The following is a 17,450-nucleotide window of genomic DNA, read 5'->3' as shown; positions in this document are numbered from 1 at the left end:
CCCCAAGACACCCATCCCTCAAGCAACCACTATGCCCCAAGACACCCACCCCTCAAGCAAACCCTATGCCCAAAACACCCACCCCTCAAGCAAACACTATGCCCCAAGACCCCCACCCCTCATGCAAACACAATGCCCCAAGACACCCACCCCTCAAGCAAACCCACCCCTCAAGCAAACACTATGCCCCAAGACACCCACCCCTCAAGCAAACACTATGCCCCATGGCCCCCACCCCTCAACCAAACACTATGCCCCAAGACACCCACCCCTCAAGCAAACACTATGCCCCAAGACACCCACCCCTCAAGCAGCAAACACTATGCCCCAAGACACCCACCCCTCAAGCAAACACTATGCCCCAAGGCCCCCACTCCCCGACCAAACACTATGCCCCATGACACCCACCCCTCATGTAAACACTATGCCCCAAGACACCCACCCCTCAAGCAAACACTATGCCCCAAGACACCCACCCCTCATGCAAAAACTATGCCCCAAGACACCCACCCCTCAAGCAAACAATATTCCCCAAGACACCAACCCCTCAAGCAAACACTATGCCCCATGGCCACTAGTCCCCAACCAAACACTATGCCCCATGGCCCCCACCCCGCAACCAAACACTATGCCCCATGCCACCAAGCATGCACCATGCATACATACTCATACAGACCCCAAACCCCCCCACCCCGGCACACAAACTCACAAACATACACCATGCACCCATACAGACCCAAACCCCCCACCCCCAACTCAGCACACAAACTCACAAGCATACACCATGCACCCATACAACCCCGAGCCCCCATCTCAGCACACAAACCCACAAGCATACACCATGCATCCATACAGATCCGAACCCCCACTCCCAACTCAGCACACAAAGTCACAAGCATACACCATGCACCCATACAGACCCGAACCCCCTACCCTCAACTCAGCACACATACCCACAAGCATACACCATGCACCCATACAGACCCGAATCCCCCACCCCCAACTCAGCACACAAAATCACAAGCATACACCATGCACCCATATAGACCCGAACCCCCCACCCTCAACTCAGCACACAAACCCACAAGTATACACCTTGCACCCATACAGACCCCCACCCCAACTCACCATACAAACTCACAAGCATACACCAATACACCCTTACAGACCCGAACCCCCAACTCAGCACACAAACTCACAAGCATACACCATGTACCCATACAGACCCCCACCCCAACTCACCATACAAACTCACAAGCATACACCATGCATCCATACAAACCTGAACCCCCAACTCACCAAACAAACTCACAAGCATGCACGCATACAGACCCGGACCCCCCACCCCCGCATTTCAACATACACTGAACGTGCACACAACAACAACAAACATTCAGGCAGACCCAACCCCCCCACGGCCCACCCCCGCCATCTCAACATTCACTGCACTTGCACACAAACACATTCAGGCAGACCCGACACTCACCCACCCCGCATCTCAACATAAACTGAACTTGCACACAAAAACAAACATTCAGGCAGACCCGACACCCCCCTCTCCCCAGCATCTCAACATACACTGCACTTGCACACAAACACATTCAGGCAGACCCGACACACACCCCACCCCCGCATTTCAACATACACTGAACTTGCACACAAACACATTCAGGCAGAACCTACACACACCCCACCCCCGCATCTCAACATACACTGAACTTGCACACAAACACATTCAGGCAGACCCGACACACACCCCACCCCCGCATCTCAACATACACTGAACTTGCACACAAACACATTCAGGCAGACCCGACACATCCCCCCACCCCCCGCATCTCAACACACACTGAACTTGCACACAAACACATTCAGGCAGACTCGACACACACCCCTCCTCCGCATCTAAACACACACTGCACTTGCACACAAACACATTCAGGCAGACCCGACACACACCCCCCCTCCGCATCTCAACACACACTGCACTTGCACACAAACACATTCAGGTAGACCCGACACACACCCCCCCTCCACATCTCAACACACACTGCACTTGCACACAAACACATTCAGGCAGACCCGACACACACCCCCCCCTCCGCATCTCAACACACACTGCACTTGCACACAAACACATTCAAGCAGACCCGTCACACCCCCCACCCCCGCATCTCAACATACACTGCAGACATACAAATACAAACACCCATACACACCTGACACTCCCCCTCCCACCCCTGCATCTCAACATACATACAAAAACAAAAAAAACAGTCAGGACGGACCCGAGACAGACACACACAAACATACAGCCCCCCCACCATGTACTTACCCAGACGTGCTGGAACGCTGGCGAGGCTTCTGACACTATGGCTGGCGTGGGCGTGACAAGGCTGAAATACCTTCCAGCATCAAGCCTTACTGGCCACGCCAGCCGTAGTGCTGGCACTCCATTGGTGCAGCACACACGCACTACGTGGCTCGTACGAGCTGTGTGATTCGTGTGCACTGAACCAATGAGTGCCAGTGTTTTGTCCGGCCCGGAAGACAACAAAGACTTTCCTAATGGAGGGCGGCCGATGCTGCTTGCGGGCCGCCCTCCATTAGGAAAGTCTTTGTTGCTGGCGGGCCGGACAAAACGGCATGGCAGGCCGCAACTGGCCCGCGGGCCGTATGTTGTGCACCCATGCTCTATGGGCTCTCCTCCTTCTCTTTCATCTGAAGCCAGCAACCCTGGAGTCACCTTTAACTCCTCTCTTTCCTTCCTCCTTCACATACAGGACCTTGCCAAGGTGGTCCACTTTCAACTCTACCTCCTCGAAGGAATCCTTCCTTTCCTCACTTCCCCCAGAAGCTCAATGTCTCTAGAGCTCTGGTACTCTAGGCTGAACTACTGCAACAGCCTCTTCCTTAATCTACCCTCTTCCTCTCTACGTCCCCTACAGCACATCCAGAATAGGGCTGTGAGACTTATCCTTGGCCTCAAGCCCAGGGACCACATCTCATCAGCCCTAAAACCTCCCCACTGGCTCCCGGTTGCTACAAGGATCAAATTCAAATCCCTCTGCATCATCCATTAGGCTGTCTGGGGCTGGGGACCACACTACCTACAAGTGGCTCTCACCAAATACTCTCCCTCCAGATCTTTCTGCTCCTACGGTGCAACTCTCTGCGTGTCATGCACCTCTCTAAACAGAGAGCTGGCGGTCAACCTCTTTCCTCGGCTGGCTCCCTCCTCTAGACCAGCTTCCCCCTTCCTCTCCGTCTTGAGCCGGATCTCCTTAAATTCTTGAAGCTCCTCCAGAGTTTCCCTTTCACCTCCTCCTTCCCCCTATCCCTTCCTTGCTAAACCCCCCAGTCGCTGTGATTGGTGACAAGGGCCCTTATGTGTCCTTCTGGGTCCTGGCCTCCCCCTGCCCCAATCGCTTTCAGCATCCGCCCACTTTCATCACTTGCCTTTGGGCCCCCACTGGCCTTTGCTGTCTCACAGACCTGCACTTATTGAGTGACAGTTGACCACTCTTTCCTAGTTATCTCTACCAGGCACGTACGGCTGCTTGCAACCCACTAACAATTCCCTTTGTGGAACTCCTAGCACTTACCCCCCACCCACCTCGTCCCTTCTCTCTCTCTGCACTTGCACATTCTGAATGCTCACAAGACCTAATAGGACCGGCTCTTCTTTCTCTTCATTGCTGTTATATTTACCTTTTGATCCCATGGTCCCTCCGCGCTGCTCTGTGGGCACTTTAAAACACAATTTATTTTATGTATGTGCCTTACAAATGCACAATAAATAAAATAAGAGGGGGACGGCCACTTGCAAAAGTGGGTAACCTGAAATCCCTACCACTTGAAACGCAGAAGCAGCGAATGGTGTGATGACCATTAATCGACATGCATTTTTTCGATGGGTTTTTTGCTGGTTTGTTTCTCTCGAAAAAAAAACATTGAAAAAATAGGGCTCTGTTGGGAAGGGTATATACAAAGGGTGGGAGGGGTCTGGAATAGCAGTCGATTAATAGGGTTTTTTTTTGGAGGAAACCGCCCAAAAAGAAAAGAAAACATTCCAATAGGTTTTTCCGAGAAAAAAAGTCAGCAAAAAACCCATCGACAAAATGCATGTCGATAAATGTACATAGACCCGTAGCGAAGGCACTCGAAACCACAAAGAAAGTGACTAGTAGCCCCATGTCAGAACCAGGGGAAAAACCTGTTAGTCCCGCTCCGAGCGTTGACCCAGGAACTCCTATTCCATGGAACACTATGGTGATGTGGTGGATTCCATATAGTGACCCCTGTGACAGCAGTGTCTACCAGGCAGGCTCAGCTCCAGGTCCCCCCTGCACCCTAAATATTGTGAGAGATCTGGTTTCAAGTCTGGTTTGTATCTGCATTTTGAAATTATGGAGAGATGTTGCGTCTTGTACTGCACACCCGCATGCACGCCTGCGTGCATAGGTGACGTCACACATCACAGCGCAAACTAATAAAGGGGCCGACCACCAAACTCGGACGGGAATTTAAAGGTGGAGCACAATTAAGCATCCTACCACTGTCGCACACTGTGCATCGCCGGACAACACAAGAGGGGGGGCAGTTACATTTGTTAAAAAGAGCGTTATCTTTTCTGGCCCAACGGTCACATACACTTTACTATAAACGTTTCTGCAAGTTGATGTGTGTAGAAATGAATGGGAGCAGTGATATGTATGTATGTTTGTGAGCAAAGTGCACGTGTCTGTTAGCGGCACAAGCAGCCATTCTCAGGGTTTACTGCACTGGCACGCACATGCATGGTCTGCAGATAGCAGTGGTCACTTGCGAGAAGCATTAACTGTAATGGCTGTAGAATACACGTAATTTGTATCTGTACAGCCATTTTTTTTATTTATTTGTATTATGTAGGCAGAAGTGGAAATCGTGACAACAACATTACAAAAGATTGAATTCCTTGTGAATATTGCTAGTTAGTGACTTAAAATGGCGCTAGCTTTCCTTTTTCCAACGTGGATGTGTAAAATGAACTATATTGACCTCTGCTGTTTGGTAAACCTCGTTGCCAGGCCTACTGACTTTCCACTTGATATTTTTCTTTTTCGGTTTACAACTCTTTATGCTTTTGGAATATATAGTTTGGGGCTCCAATGCTTTTTGAAGGTAAAAGGACCGATCTGGAGCATATTTCTTGTTTTTTCATAAATGGGTTGAGAATGTTTGAGTTGTATATATGTTACTAAAGCAGTAGGATAGCACAGTATTGGCAGGTTCATTGAAAATGTGTAGTTTTATGCATACTGTTAAAAAGACATATGATGTTAGTACTACTTGTAGTCATCTAAAGTACTTCTTGCAAATGGTTTCTAGATGTTGCAATATCTACATTGACCATTTATAAAGTACACACCACATATTGAATTGCCTTGGTGCTGGAAATGGTTGTTGGCCTGCCGCGATTCAATCCAGTTACCTACAGATTACCCATATTTCTGCTGCAGGCACCTAGCCCACTTAGCACATGTAACAGTCCTATGATAGACTTGTGCCTTCCTATTAACTACCAGGTATTTTCCCTCATATGTGTTCTCTGGTGTCCAAGAAGATTTGGCTTCCGGCTGAATCTTTTGTCACATAAAGTGCACCAAAATGGTTTTTCTCCTGTATGCTTTCTTTGGTGAAAAATAAAACTCTGCTTAACTCTGTAACTTTTCCCACATTCGGAGCATTGATATGGTCTCTCTCCTGTATGTGTCCTTTGGTGTGCAAGAAGACTTTCCTTCCGACTGAACCCTTTGCTACATTCTGTGCACTGATAAGGCCTTTCTCCTGAGTGTATTCTTAAGTGTCTAATAAAATGAACTTTCTGACTAAAACTGTTCTCACATATGGAACACTTATGAGGTCTCTCTCCAATGTGTATTTTCTGGTGCCTAAGGAGATTTCTCATCTGATTAAAGGTCTTTGCACATTCATTGCATGTGTATCGCTTCTCTCGTGTTCTTGATCTCTGGTATTTAACAAGACCTTCTGGCTGGCAGATATTCTGTTCACATGGACCACTGGTATCCTGTCTTTGGTTTTGCGGAGTCTCTTGTGGACATATACCAACACTTTCTGTCCTAATGTTACTCAGAAATTCATTGTATGTAAAGGACATTTCAGAGTCGTGAGAGTCCAAGTGCAGAGTAAGATGGGGCTCCATTCTGCAAACACTTTCTCTTTGAATAGGTATTCTTCCCAGGTCATCAGAAGACAGTTGTCCTTCAGGCTCTGCCTCCTTCTGGGTTCTCTGGCACATGTTCACTCGAGATTGTCCGAATGAGGTCCTGCATTTTGTCCCCTCAGCAGAACTGACAGAACATACAGCTTTGCATTTTCCTTTTATATCTTGATAACCTGCTGGATCAAAAGTAGAGGAGCGACATCATCTTTCTATGTGAAGAATAGGCATTGATGCTAAACAATACAGCACTGTAAAACTGGGTGAGGCAAGACACCAAATTCTAGAACGGGATAGCAAATCAATATTGGTGGTTGCTTGTTCCTGTGCAAACAATCTTCACAAGCTTTATTTAAGATGTATGCATACCGACACAGATCGCCAATGTGTTTAAGATTTGACTGTGTACACAGTACTGGCTATTTAAAAAAAAGAAAAGAAAATATATATACACATAGATAGATATATTTTAAACTTAACCAGCAGTTCAACAATATGGTTGTCATTGAGCTAGCGAATACAAAGAACGGTGCATTCCCAATTAACGATACAAGGGATTGAAAACAAGCATCTTAAAATATACTCAGTGTGCAATAAAGTTGTCTTAACACTCTAGTCGTATGCAACCTACCTTGAAAAGCATTCTTATAAAAACAGACACTGTTGAGTGTTAATTACTTATGAATCCTTACTGGACTTTTCAACTAAGGTTTACCACAAGCATGACCATATACCCCTAGGTGAGATTAAAAGTGTGACAATTTGTGATAGGTTTCTTGGGAACTGCTGGCACAAACTAATTTGTGCATCTATTGAGCAGGCATAGGTGCAGATTTATGAATCCACTGTAAAGCAATACCTTTGTGGGCTAGCAACTGGGCTAGAGAAATAACTGTACCAGTTATTCTACCAGTTAGCGTAGGAAGGCAAGAAAACATATTCATTGATCTTCTAGTGCCTGATCCTGTGTGATAGCGGTCAAGGTGTCTATAACCAATGACCAGAAATTGACAATAGGGCTGCAAGACCACGGGGCTAAGTGTATGAAATTCAACATGAAAAAAACAGGACTCTCTTGATTTGTAATCTTCAAAATTAAAATTGAAACCTGTTAAGTTGGGAATAATCGATTAGACACGTTAGTTTGAAAATCGATTCTTCCTTATTCTAATGAATATGAAAAATCTTTTTGGAGCAGTCTGATCACTGATCACACAAATATAAACATATAAGAAGTTTGAAGTAAATTAATAAACTAATCCTACACAATATCAGTCATACCACATCAAAGTATAATATGCCCAAAAGAGAGGCATGTCGAGCCCAGAAAACATCAAAGACACCACACCTTTGGTACTTTCCTGTCGTTACTGGCCGCCAGGAAAACGACCCTAGCCTGTGTGTTGCCCCCTTTGTCCACTCTTTCATATCTCCACTTACCTCCGGGGTTTAGAAACAGGACATCCAGTGCTCCAGGTGCACCTCGGGCTGGTCTCTGCAGCAGTTGTGGTGCTGGTGTGCCATTCTGGCTTCAGGATTTGGCTCGCACTCTTGTGGCGAACTGAGAACTTCTTCTGTGTCTTCTTGCTGTGCTCTGCTTTTTCCCATTCCCCATTCTGTGCTTTCCACTCTCACACTGGACACTGGCTGCTCTCCCCAACAGGACAGGACACTTCCTTGCAGACTGCTTCCTTGCAGTGTCTCGATCCGCGTTCTCCTTCCTTGCGGCTTCCAGATCCACACTCTCTTTCCCTTATCCTTCTTCCTTTTCATTGTTCAACAACTGGTTACTTGGTTGCTCACTACCCCGTGAAAGACTAGAATGTTCATCTTTGTTCCACAGGGTGTTCTTCATTACTCTGCACCTCCTCCCTGTCTCAATATTTATCAGACATGTCTCCCTGAGGTAGTCTATGTTCTTCTTCTTTTCAGTAGAGTTCAACTCCATGGCCCTACACATATACATGGGTTGGTTAGGGGTGACCTTGGGGTTTATTGGCTATGGAGGTGTGTAGGGTGAGGGATGTCAAGCTGCATTCTCTCTAGATGGTCGTCCTTGTCCCCAGAGGTAGAGTCTATCTTTATGAGATCCTCCTGCTGGGTACCACCTCTTGGGGGACTATCAGGTAGCAGCCTCACCTCCCTGGCATCATGGGAAGGGGCTCCCCCTCGGGGAGAAGTGACGACATCTAATGATTCGTCACAGCAGATAGAGGCATTTAGGTAATTGCATTATTTTGATTGAAGCAATTCTGGCCATCTCTTAACTTTGGGTTGACACTCATCTAAAACAGCGCCATTATAAGCGATTACAGCAAACCTGCAGATTGGGCCACACTGATACCCAAGTATTTCACCTGGTCTCTTGGGACCATTTAAAGTCTTTGGAGTATTGAACCAGGGTTAACATGTCTGTCAAGGGGAATAACTCAGATGTATTGTTTATCTGTAGTCTTGGCTGAATTCACACACCTCCATTACAAATTTGTAGCAAGTTACTTTCAGGGTTTTTAACAAATATCGATAAGTCATCAGTATAAAGTAATAATAGAATGGTTTGGTCAAAGACTAAGTCTCTCAGCATGGAATTCATGAAGGATCAAAGCCAGAGGTTAGAAGGATTACGCAAATAGTATGGGGGAGAGAGGGCCACCCTGGCATATTCCCTTAAAATAGTGAGACCTGTGCAGAAGTCATCGCATTACTATAAACACAAGCCATAGATGCAGAGTAAAGTTAGAACATCAGTGACATGAAGTATGAACCAACAACTATAGAACTAAGCACAGCCAGCATTAAGTTCAAGAGAGTCGGATGCCTTTTCGACATTAACAAAGGCTGCAAGATCCGGCGATTTGAAGTTGATTAACGATATGAATCTGAATAGCCTTTTCGTAGGTTATGTTAGGTGAAGCAGCTTAGTACACATCCAGAATGATCATAAAGGTCACGTCTGAAAGAAGTGGGAAGAATTCTGCGGGCCAAAATCTTTGACAAAATCTTGTTCTCAGTGTTGAACATTGACAGAGGCCTGTAGGATCGACAGTCAGTAAGGTTTTTGTTAGTTTTAAGAAGGAATACAATAAGGTTTTGTCAGTTAAGGAAGGCATTGTACGCTATATCCACGCCTCCATTTATACCCACAGAGGTTTGGGGACTAGCGCTTCAACATATTTTTTATAGAATTTGAAAGCAAAGCCATCCGGCGCAGCAGCTTTGCCAGGTCCTTAATTGCTTCTATGACATCCGCTGTATTGAGGTCTTTTCAAGCAATGTTTGTTGTTTATCACTCAGTCAAATCATAGTGGCTTTATCTAAATAGGTATGGAGCTGAGGTTCTGATTAGTCAGATTTGGAGTAGTAAAGAGTAGAGTGATATTTAAGGAAAGTAAAGTTTATGGTGGTGGGGTCAGTGCAAAGTACACCTTCAGGTGATAGTATAGAGTATCTCCACAGAGCACCTTTCCTGCTTCACGGTCGACACTAATAGTCGCCCAGGTTGGTCAGATTCAGCATACCTTCGAGCCATTGTCTTTCAGGCACACATTTTAGAGTACTGGTTAGCCAGTGGGTGGAATTTAGCTAGTTGTAGCTGCAGGTCTTTCAGTGTACCCTAAGAGCTATTAGATGACTGCTCAGGTTCAGGCACTTTATTTTGATTTCGCATTCATCAAATTCTTAAGGCACTATTTTTTTTGTTGTCTTTATTTATTCTTCTGCATGTAATTTTAACTAACAGACCCCTCAACTGGAGAGAGTCTCCATCTAATAGCAAACTGTGCAAAAGCGTTTTAATTTTTATTGCAAATCTCCCCACTATGTACGTCCTCCACCCTCCACCCTTCTCCCGCCCCCCAGAAGGTAATGTGTAAACAACTATTTTGATTGGAGCGTGATGTATTGTTGCGCAAAAGATCCAAAAATCATTCAGACAATTTACAATTCATGCATTCACAGAGTTCCAATGTATCAGATCCAAAGATTTTGTTACAACTGTTCCCGCAAATATGCAGTTTATTCACAAAGTCCAATAGAATCAACAGCCGACACGTGTTTCGACCAAACAGTCGTCCTCAAGGCAAGGATTGCTGTTTATTTAGGTCCCATGTATAATGGTAGTCATCAAATATCTGAGGAGTCCAATCCGAAAACCCAAAACAAATGGGTTCCTGTTGCGATTGTGGAAATCTGCAGCTGCGGGTCAGCCAGCTGACAGTAGTGTCCTCAAATATGTGCGGCTTGATTATCCAAGTAAAGCTTGATTCTTCACTTAACAGTATTCAAAGCAAGTCCCACATGGGGATAATGACCTTGCTCATAGAGTAAAACTTACCTGATGCAGACCATGCTGCAAGCTTACCTGATGCAGACCATGCTGCAGAGCTCCAAGCCAAATAAGGCTTGGAAGGGACTATTTTACCTAGGGACTATTTTTTTACTCGGGTGGGGCTGGGGAGGAATACTTACCTGGGACTACTTTGGAGGCTATTTAAACCACGCCCGAAGAGCAGCAGACGCTTTGCGTTATTCTGCATCCAGCAGCGTAACGCTCACTGTGTCTGCAGCTCCTAGAAAAAGGGAGGAACAGAAGGAGAAGAGGTTAGAATAAGAGCCAAACCTTCGATCCTTACCTGAATTCCGGATCCACCGCGCCTTCGAGCTGGAAGAAGCATTTTACGCGCACCGCCTCGCCTGCTGCAGCGCCGCGCTGAACTCACCGGCCTTCGCAGCATCCTTTCGATCCACCGCATCCTTCTGCACGTTCCCGCCGCACTCTGGCACCTAAGGGGAACACGAGAACAGCAAAGGTGAGCCAAGGGAATAAACAGAGGCAATAGTAACTACCCCCATAGACTTACCTGATTACCGCCAGGGGTACTATTCCTCTTCACGGGTCGGTGCAGTCTCCATTGCATCCTCGCCGTACCCCGGCCCCTAAGGGGAACAAAAGGACAACAAGGTGAGATGAAGGACAAACAAGGGGAACTCTTCTCATCACAATAGACTTACCTAATTTTACCGCCGGAGGCATTATTCCCCGAACTTCAAATTTTCTCTCCACACCTGAATAAGGGAGCAAACCACAGGTTACATTCTGGCCTTATTTTATTGAACTGTGTAGGATAAGCCAAATCCTTACCTGAACTTCATCAGCTACCACGAGGAACTCTTCGCTGGGGTCAAGCTGCAACCTGCAAGGAATCGGACAAGAGTGAAAGTCAGACATGTGAACTCTTACTAACTACATATTTTTCAAAGTCAATATTGTTCTGGAACTCACCAATTCCTTCGAGCCAGTGAAGCAACTGGTTATCAACGCGCCCCTGCGCTCAATGCAGGATGGAGAGCTCATCTTTTCAAACCATCAGGTGAGACTATAAGAGGGGACATCAAAGGTGATCTGTGGCGAGAACAGCGGGGTGGGGGGATTTACGCTCAACCCCACGGGTGGTTAATTCCCTTTTTCCATTTACAGAAGAATATTCCTACAGGCCAAGCAAACAAGCTAGGTGGGCCAGTCCAGTCCGTCATCTCGGCCCTACGCGTCACATTGATGGAGACCGCAGCTGTCCAGTTCAGATCGACCCCTCTGTGGGAGCCAGGTGAGCGTAACACCTTCTCAATCTATTGATGGTGTCTTGTACCTCCTCCGGGGTAAATTGGCTCTCAATCGGGTCTACATTGCACTCCTTCAGTTTTGCCTTATCTATGACCCCCAGATACCTCTCCAGTTCTTCCACCCTCCCCTGGATATCACTATTATAGAGCCCCTCATAATATTGTGCGAGTGCCTGGATTCTAGCTGCTAGCATTGCATCAGCCTTGTCCCCCTTCTCACAATTCTTTTGTTTTGGATTATATTTTTAATATTTCGATTATATTTTGGATTAGAAATTAATCTTAGTGAGACCAAGGTTATGACATTTAAGCAATTTAGGAAACATATAAAGAAATGTAATTGGGTTATTCAGAAAACACCAATAAAAGTTAACAGATATATTTATTTGGGCATACTGATCCAAAATAATATGAGCAAAGTAAAATTTGCAGACACTATTATTAACATAGCTGTAGTGAAATTCCAGGCAGTCCACTCTTTTATATATAATAGTGGTGGAATGTCTGCTGAAGGTCTTCTGCATTTATACAAGGTCTGTATTGTACCAGGAATTCTATATGGCCTGGAAATCCTTACAGCGGGTGAATGGAGTGCTTAAAAAGATTGAAGGGGAAACTATGGAGAAAAACCTTGGGTCATCCAAATTGTGTGCCTGTGGAAGCAATCTGCCTTGAATTGGGACTTACTTCTTTACAGACGGGAACATTATTTCAAACTGCCTATTATACTTAACAATGATTAGCGAACGTGGCAATGGTTATTCAATTTACTCATACTTTTCAACTTAGATAGATCTTATAAGCCTCCACTCTACATTAAAAACTTGGATTGGGGATATCTCTGCTTTCTTAAATGAGATTGGTTGTGAAAATTTAGATACCGATAATATCGCATTGAAGGAAAAGGAGATTAAGAAAAAGGCTGCTGTTTGGGATCGTAATCGTGTAACTAAATTGAGCTGTATGACTATTTATAGTGAGTTTACAATGCAATCCTTTCTAATTTGATTGCCTTGTCAATATATTATTAATGTCCAAGACCCAAAAGTGAGGAGAGTTATTCCGCGACTTAGGTTGAATGAACTTCCTGCCATGTCAAATCAAGGTGTTTGGTATAATATTCCTAAGGCAGAGTGCCTATATAGACTGTGTGGCCTACAGCTGAAGACGTCACAACATTTGCTTACCAATTGTGAATCACTAACTTATATATATGTTAAGGGATTCAACAAATTGAGGCGGATCTCTGCTTTATGCAAAGCAATCAGTTTTGGAGTAGAATCTATCAATCAAGTAATCTTGTCATGATTTTTACATAATATTATATGTGGAAAGACATTTTAACAAAAATTTTACTTTTTCCCTTGCAAGGACGAATAGTAATTGATTAGATTTTTAATTGATTTAAATAATAAATACTGTCTCATTTTATGATGACGTTTATTATGAAATGAGCTATTGAATATATTGTACTATTTTATTGTGCACTTTTTATGCTTTGAATTGGATTTGTGTATCTTATTGTGTGTAATGTATTTTTAACTTTGTCTTAGTGTTAAAGGTGTATTTAACAAAAATAACACTATAGTAAAAAATAAAAAAATGTTTGTTTTAGGAACTTCACTTTTCTAGCTACGTCTCCCGGACCCATTGCTTTTAACTCCATACACAGCAGGTCCTTCGCCTCATATACTCTCTCCCCGTCCATGGTTTCCTCCACTTTAGCAATGTCATTGCGCAATGCATCTTCCAGTAGCTGTCACTCGAGCTTTTTTCGAGCCCCCTCTCGTATGAGAAGACCTCTCCAGGTGGCCTTCCCTGCATCCCATACCGTCCCTACACCTACCTCCCCAGTATCGTTGACGCGGAAGTATTCAGTACTATATGCACTCGAGCTCTCAGCGAACAATGGGTTCTGCCATAGTGAGTCATTACACCTCCATTTTGAATCGGTCCTGCTAAAACCGACTACTTCAATCACCATGTGGACCATATCGTGGTCCTACCAACCCACAGTGCGAATGTCACACTGACAAACTGTGGCCACTGCCTCCCTATTGACCAATATATAGTCAATATGTGTGTATGTTGCGTGCAGCGTAGAGTAAATGTTTTGCACTTCCTGCTGGGGTGCATCATTCTCCAGACGTCTATCAGGCCCGACCCTCTATTCTGTTCCCAAAATCATCCGCCCTCTTATGACACACCGACTCCTCTTGTTTCCCGGCGGACACCCTATCCACCCAGGACTTTAAGCTCCCACCCAGAATCGTCAGCTCTCTGTGCCGGGCCATCACCTCAGCCAAAGCGCATGCATTGAATTCCCTCTGACCCTCATTTGGGGTATACACTGATGCCAACACCACACTGATTCCTTCCAACAATCCCTGGAGTATCAGTAGCCTCCCCTCCATCTGTTCGAACTTCGAGACATTTGGAAGCTGCAAATGCTTACCGATAACAATGCCCACTCCTCCCTTCTTGGCCGTGCCCGAGGCTGATTATACCTGTCCTATACCACCACCCTTCAAGGACTATTCTTCTCCAGCCTTCAGCCTAGTTTCTTGCAAGAACATTATATCCAGGGATGCTTCACGGAATTCACACACCACCAGGGACCTCTTAGTAGGCGATTTAAGGCCTTTGCCTATGGCCAGCCTGGGTTCACCCCCTACTCCCCTCAGTCAGTGTCTCTGCCATCCCCTATCCATTGCCCCACCATCTCATGTTGCATTTACCTTCAATGTCCACCATGTGCTGCCCCCTGTTCCCCTCCTTCCCCATTAACACCCCTTTATTCAACCCCAAACAACCAGTAACCAGGAAACCAGTAGCCCTTCCTCCACAGAGCCCTACCTAGTGAACTAGCTAAGATGCTCCAACAATAAGTCAGGGTCACCAGGGGAACCCATACCTACTCTCCCCCAACCCCCTGTCAATATCATAACCGCCGAATTCCAAGCAGTGAGTCTCTTCCCCCTTTAGTTGCATCGTAAACAGCTTTAGCAAATTGTTACTGTCTGTGGTTCGGCCTCCCATCTCAAGTTGGAGGGGATGGAGAATTCTACCTTCTGAATTTATGACTGCTTGGCCTCTTTGACCTCCTTCCACCTCGTCCCGGGCCCCTGGGCCTTCGTTCTTTCTGGACATCAGCTCCCTCTTTCATCGGGTGTATGTCCTCGTCTTGCAGGTGAGCCAGTGCCCTCTCCGCCTCCTCTCTTGTGGTGATACGTACCTCTTCTCCACCTTTTTCAAACGTAAGCAAGAGGGGGAAGCCCCAGCGGTAACTTATATTGTGTTCTCTTAACCATTGAGTCAGGGCTCGGCAGTCTCTGCACCTGGCCAATGTGAATGCAGACAGATCTTGGTATATCACCACTTAAATCCCCTCGTAGGTCAGATCTGGCCGTTTCTGGCCTTCTCTAGGATCCGTACTCCTATGTACTCTACCAAAGCAAATCCCTGCCGCTCCATCTGTCACTTCTCTGAACAACATTTCCAGAAAGGACTTGACTTTCGCCTCCAGCCCCAGGGCCCATTCTCCTTTCCTCCAAAATGCAGATGTTGCACCTGCGCTCCCAGTTCTCCAGATTGTCTATCTTTAGGGAGGGCCCAGTCTTTCTCCTCTAGTTCCTTCATGCGTGCCTCCATAGGCATTTCGAGAAGGTCCGCAGAAAGCTGTGAATGTTCAAGCCCCTCCACATTTTCCTCTGATTTGTCCACCCAGCCTCCCAGGGCCAGGAGAGAGTTCTGGATGTTCGCTCTAATGCACTGAACCTCCCTTAGCAGCGCAGTGAAGTCTGCTTTTGTGACAGTGTCCTGCGTCTCCATTCCCATCTACAATTCTATGGGTCCTGCTGTGCCTGGGAGCATCCTCTTATAAGCTTCTAGCTTTTTGGTACGTGTCTAACGACATGGATCTGCAGGATAACCCACTTTCTGGGCCTCGTCACTCACACCCAGCTTCTCCTGTGCCCCCTTTCTCCTGGGGCAATCTAGTATACTGTGGATGGGGGTGGGGGCTCCACTCCTGCTCACCTCAGTTCAATCGGAGAGTTGGCTACACCTCACTCCCCTCCTTTTGCCCGCTTCTGCCTTTGGGCCTCTCAGTCACAATGTGAGGGCCTGTCCACTTCCTAGGACTCCCTCCTCCTTGTCAATACCCGCTGTCAAACTCCGCTGTGGCCCAGTCAGAGGCCCTGACCTTGTTAAGTGCAGCCATGCCAGTTCTTCCGGGCAGCCCTTCCTGCACTCCTATCTTTGCCAGGGGACACCTCCAGCCACCAACATTCGCAGTAACTGCACACCGGGGGTGGGGAGGTGGCAGCTTGGCCTACCTCCGTGTCTTCAAGGTGCAGGCTGCTCCTCTCCCCTCCATGTATCGGAGCACAGTTCCAGGTCTCTCCTGCCTCTCCTGTCTTGGGTTCCCCCTCCATGGGCCCTGTTCCACTCTTCGTCGCAGAATTCATTACTGTCAGTGACATGCAGCACACACCTTATCTCTGGTGCAGCTACCCACCCGTCTTCCGGCTACACAGCCCTGCTCTTAGTTTTCCTCCTGGGGAGTCCTCCTCACGACCGCTTTGTCCGGGGAGGGGAGCGCCCACTCGAAGTCCCCCCGATCGTAGTCAGTCGCCACTTCAGGTTGCAGACAGTCTCTGCCTCCTCCCTTCACCGCGGTCGCTGCACTAGTAGGCCCAATCATATTGCACTTTCACTTTCTGTCTAGGGAGGTAGCCTCTCCGCTGCACCGCTCCAGGCTCTAAAGAGCGCCTCTCCCCTTGTACCATAAGATCATCATTCTTTTTGGCTGTTCACCACCCACAGTTTCAGGCTCGCTGCTTGGCTCGCTCAAATCACAGGGGGCTTCAGCACAGAGCCATTATGTAAGGCAGCCATCTTGCCTGCGCCCCTAGCTTTCTCCAAAGGCACTATTTTTAATATTCCATATTCTTAGGAGATGGAGATTCCTCGGATATACAATTTAAAGGGTTCTCAGGCTGATATTGGACTGCTCACATAAGGGGTATTGATTTGAAAGTAGCTAAACTAATCTCTTCCCTAATCTCAGCTTTAAAAACTAAGTTGATTAAGGAGTCTTGTTTAAGTTGACATGTATGGGCCCAGGGTGGCGTTACAGTGTCTTTATATCGACCATAACTGGTGCAAGATCAGATAAGGACTTGTGGAGAATCTCACAACCAATAATTCCTTTGTGCTAACCCAAGGGTACCAAACCACATACCTAACCTTGAGTGGGAATCATGTACATAGGAGTAGCATGTACATTTCCGCTTAACTACATGGAATTTCCACCAAATGCCAGTTAACTGTAATAAGAACATTGCGTCTAGGATGGAGCAAGTAGCATTAGGGATGACCTTTGGGGATGATCCATCGAGCTGGTCATGGAGTGGGGTGTTAAAGTAGCCCATAAAGTTAGGGCACTTAATGAATAGGGAGGTAAAGAAGGTTAGGAGCACAGACATTTATAATAATAGTTTTGATACTGTATACAATTCCAAACACAAAAACATATTAACCCTCGAATACCCAGAGAACCACTTTTTCTGTCTCCAGGATTTAGCTAGTGCTTTATGTGCATAGT

The 17,450-nt window shown here is 46.3% G+C and overlaps 1 protein-coding gene across 3 annotated transcripts in view; it reads right to left on the bottom strand.

Annotated features, from left to right (window-relative positions):
* Positions 1-2,195: 2,195 nt before the first annotated feature.
* Positions 2,196-17,450, bottom strand: part of LOC138510511 (zinc finger protein 189-like) — a 285,778-nt gene continuing 270,523 nt past the window's right edge. The window contains exon 5 of one of the 3 annotated variants that reach the window (XM_069626213.1): positions 2,196-6,402. In XM_069626213.1, the coding sequence (XP_069482314.1) occupies positions 5,561-6,402 (842 nt within the window). In that variant the 3' untranslated portion in view covers positions 2,196-5,560. The remainder of the gene's footprint in view (positions 6,403-17,450) is intronic. The other 2 variants (XM_069626211.1, XM_069626212.1) reach the window with 2 other exon arrangements.

This window comes from Ambystoma mexicanum, chromosome 6p, assembly GCF_040938575.1.
Source record: "Ambystoma mexicanum isolate Mex_15411 chromosome 6p, UKY_AmexF1_1, whole genome shotgun sequence".
NCBI classification, from domain to species: domain Eukaryota; kingdom Metazoa; phylum Chordata; class Amphibia; order Caudata; family Ambystomatidae; genus Ambystoma; species Ambystoma mexicanum.
Note: the sequence above shows the minus strand (reverse complement) of the source record. Positions and strands in the feature narration are given on the sequence as shown.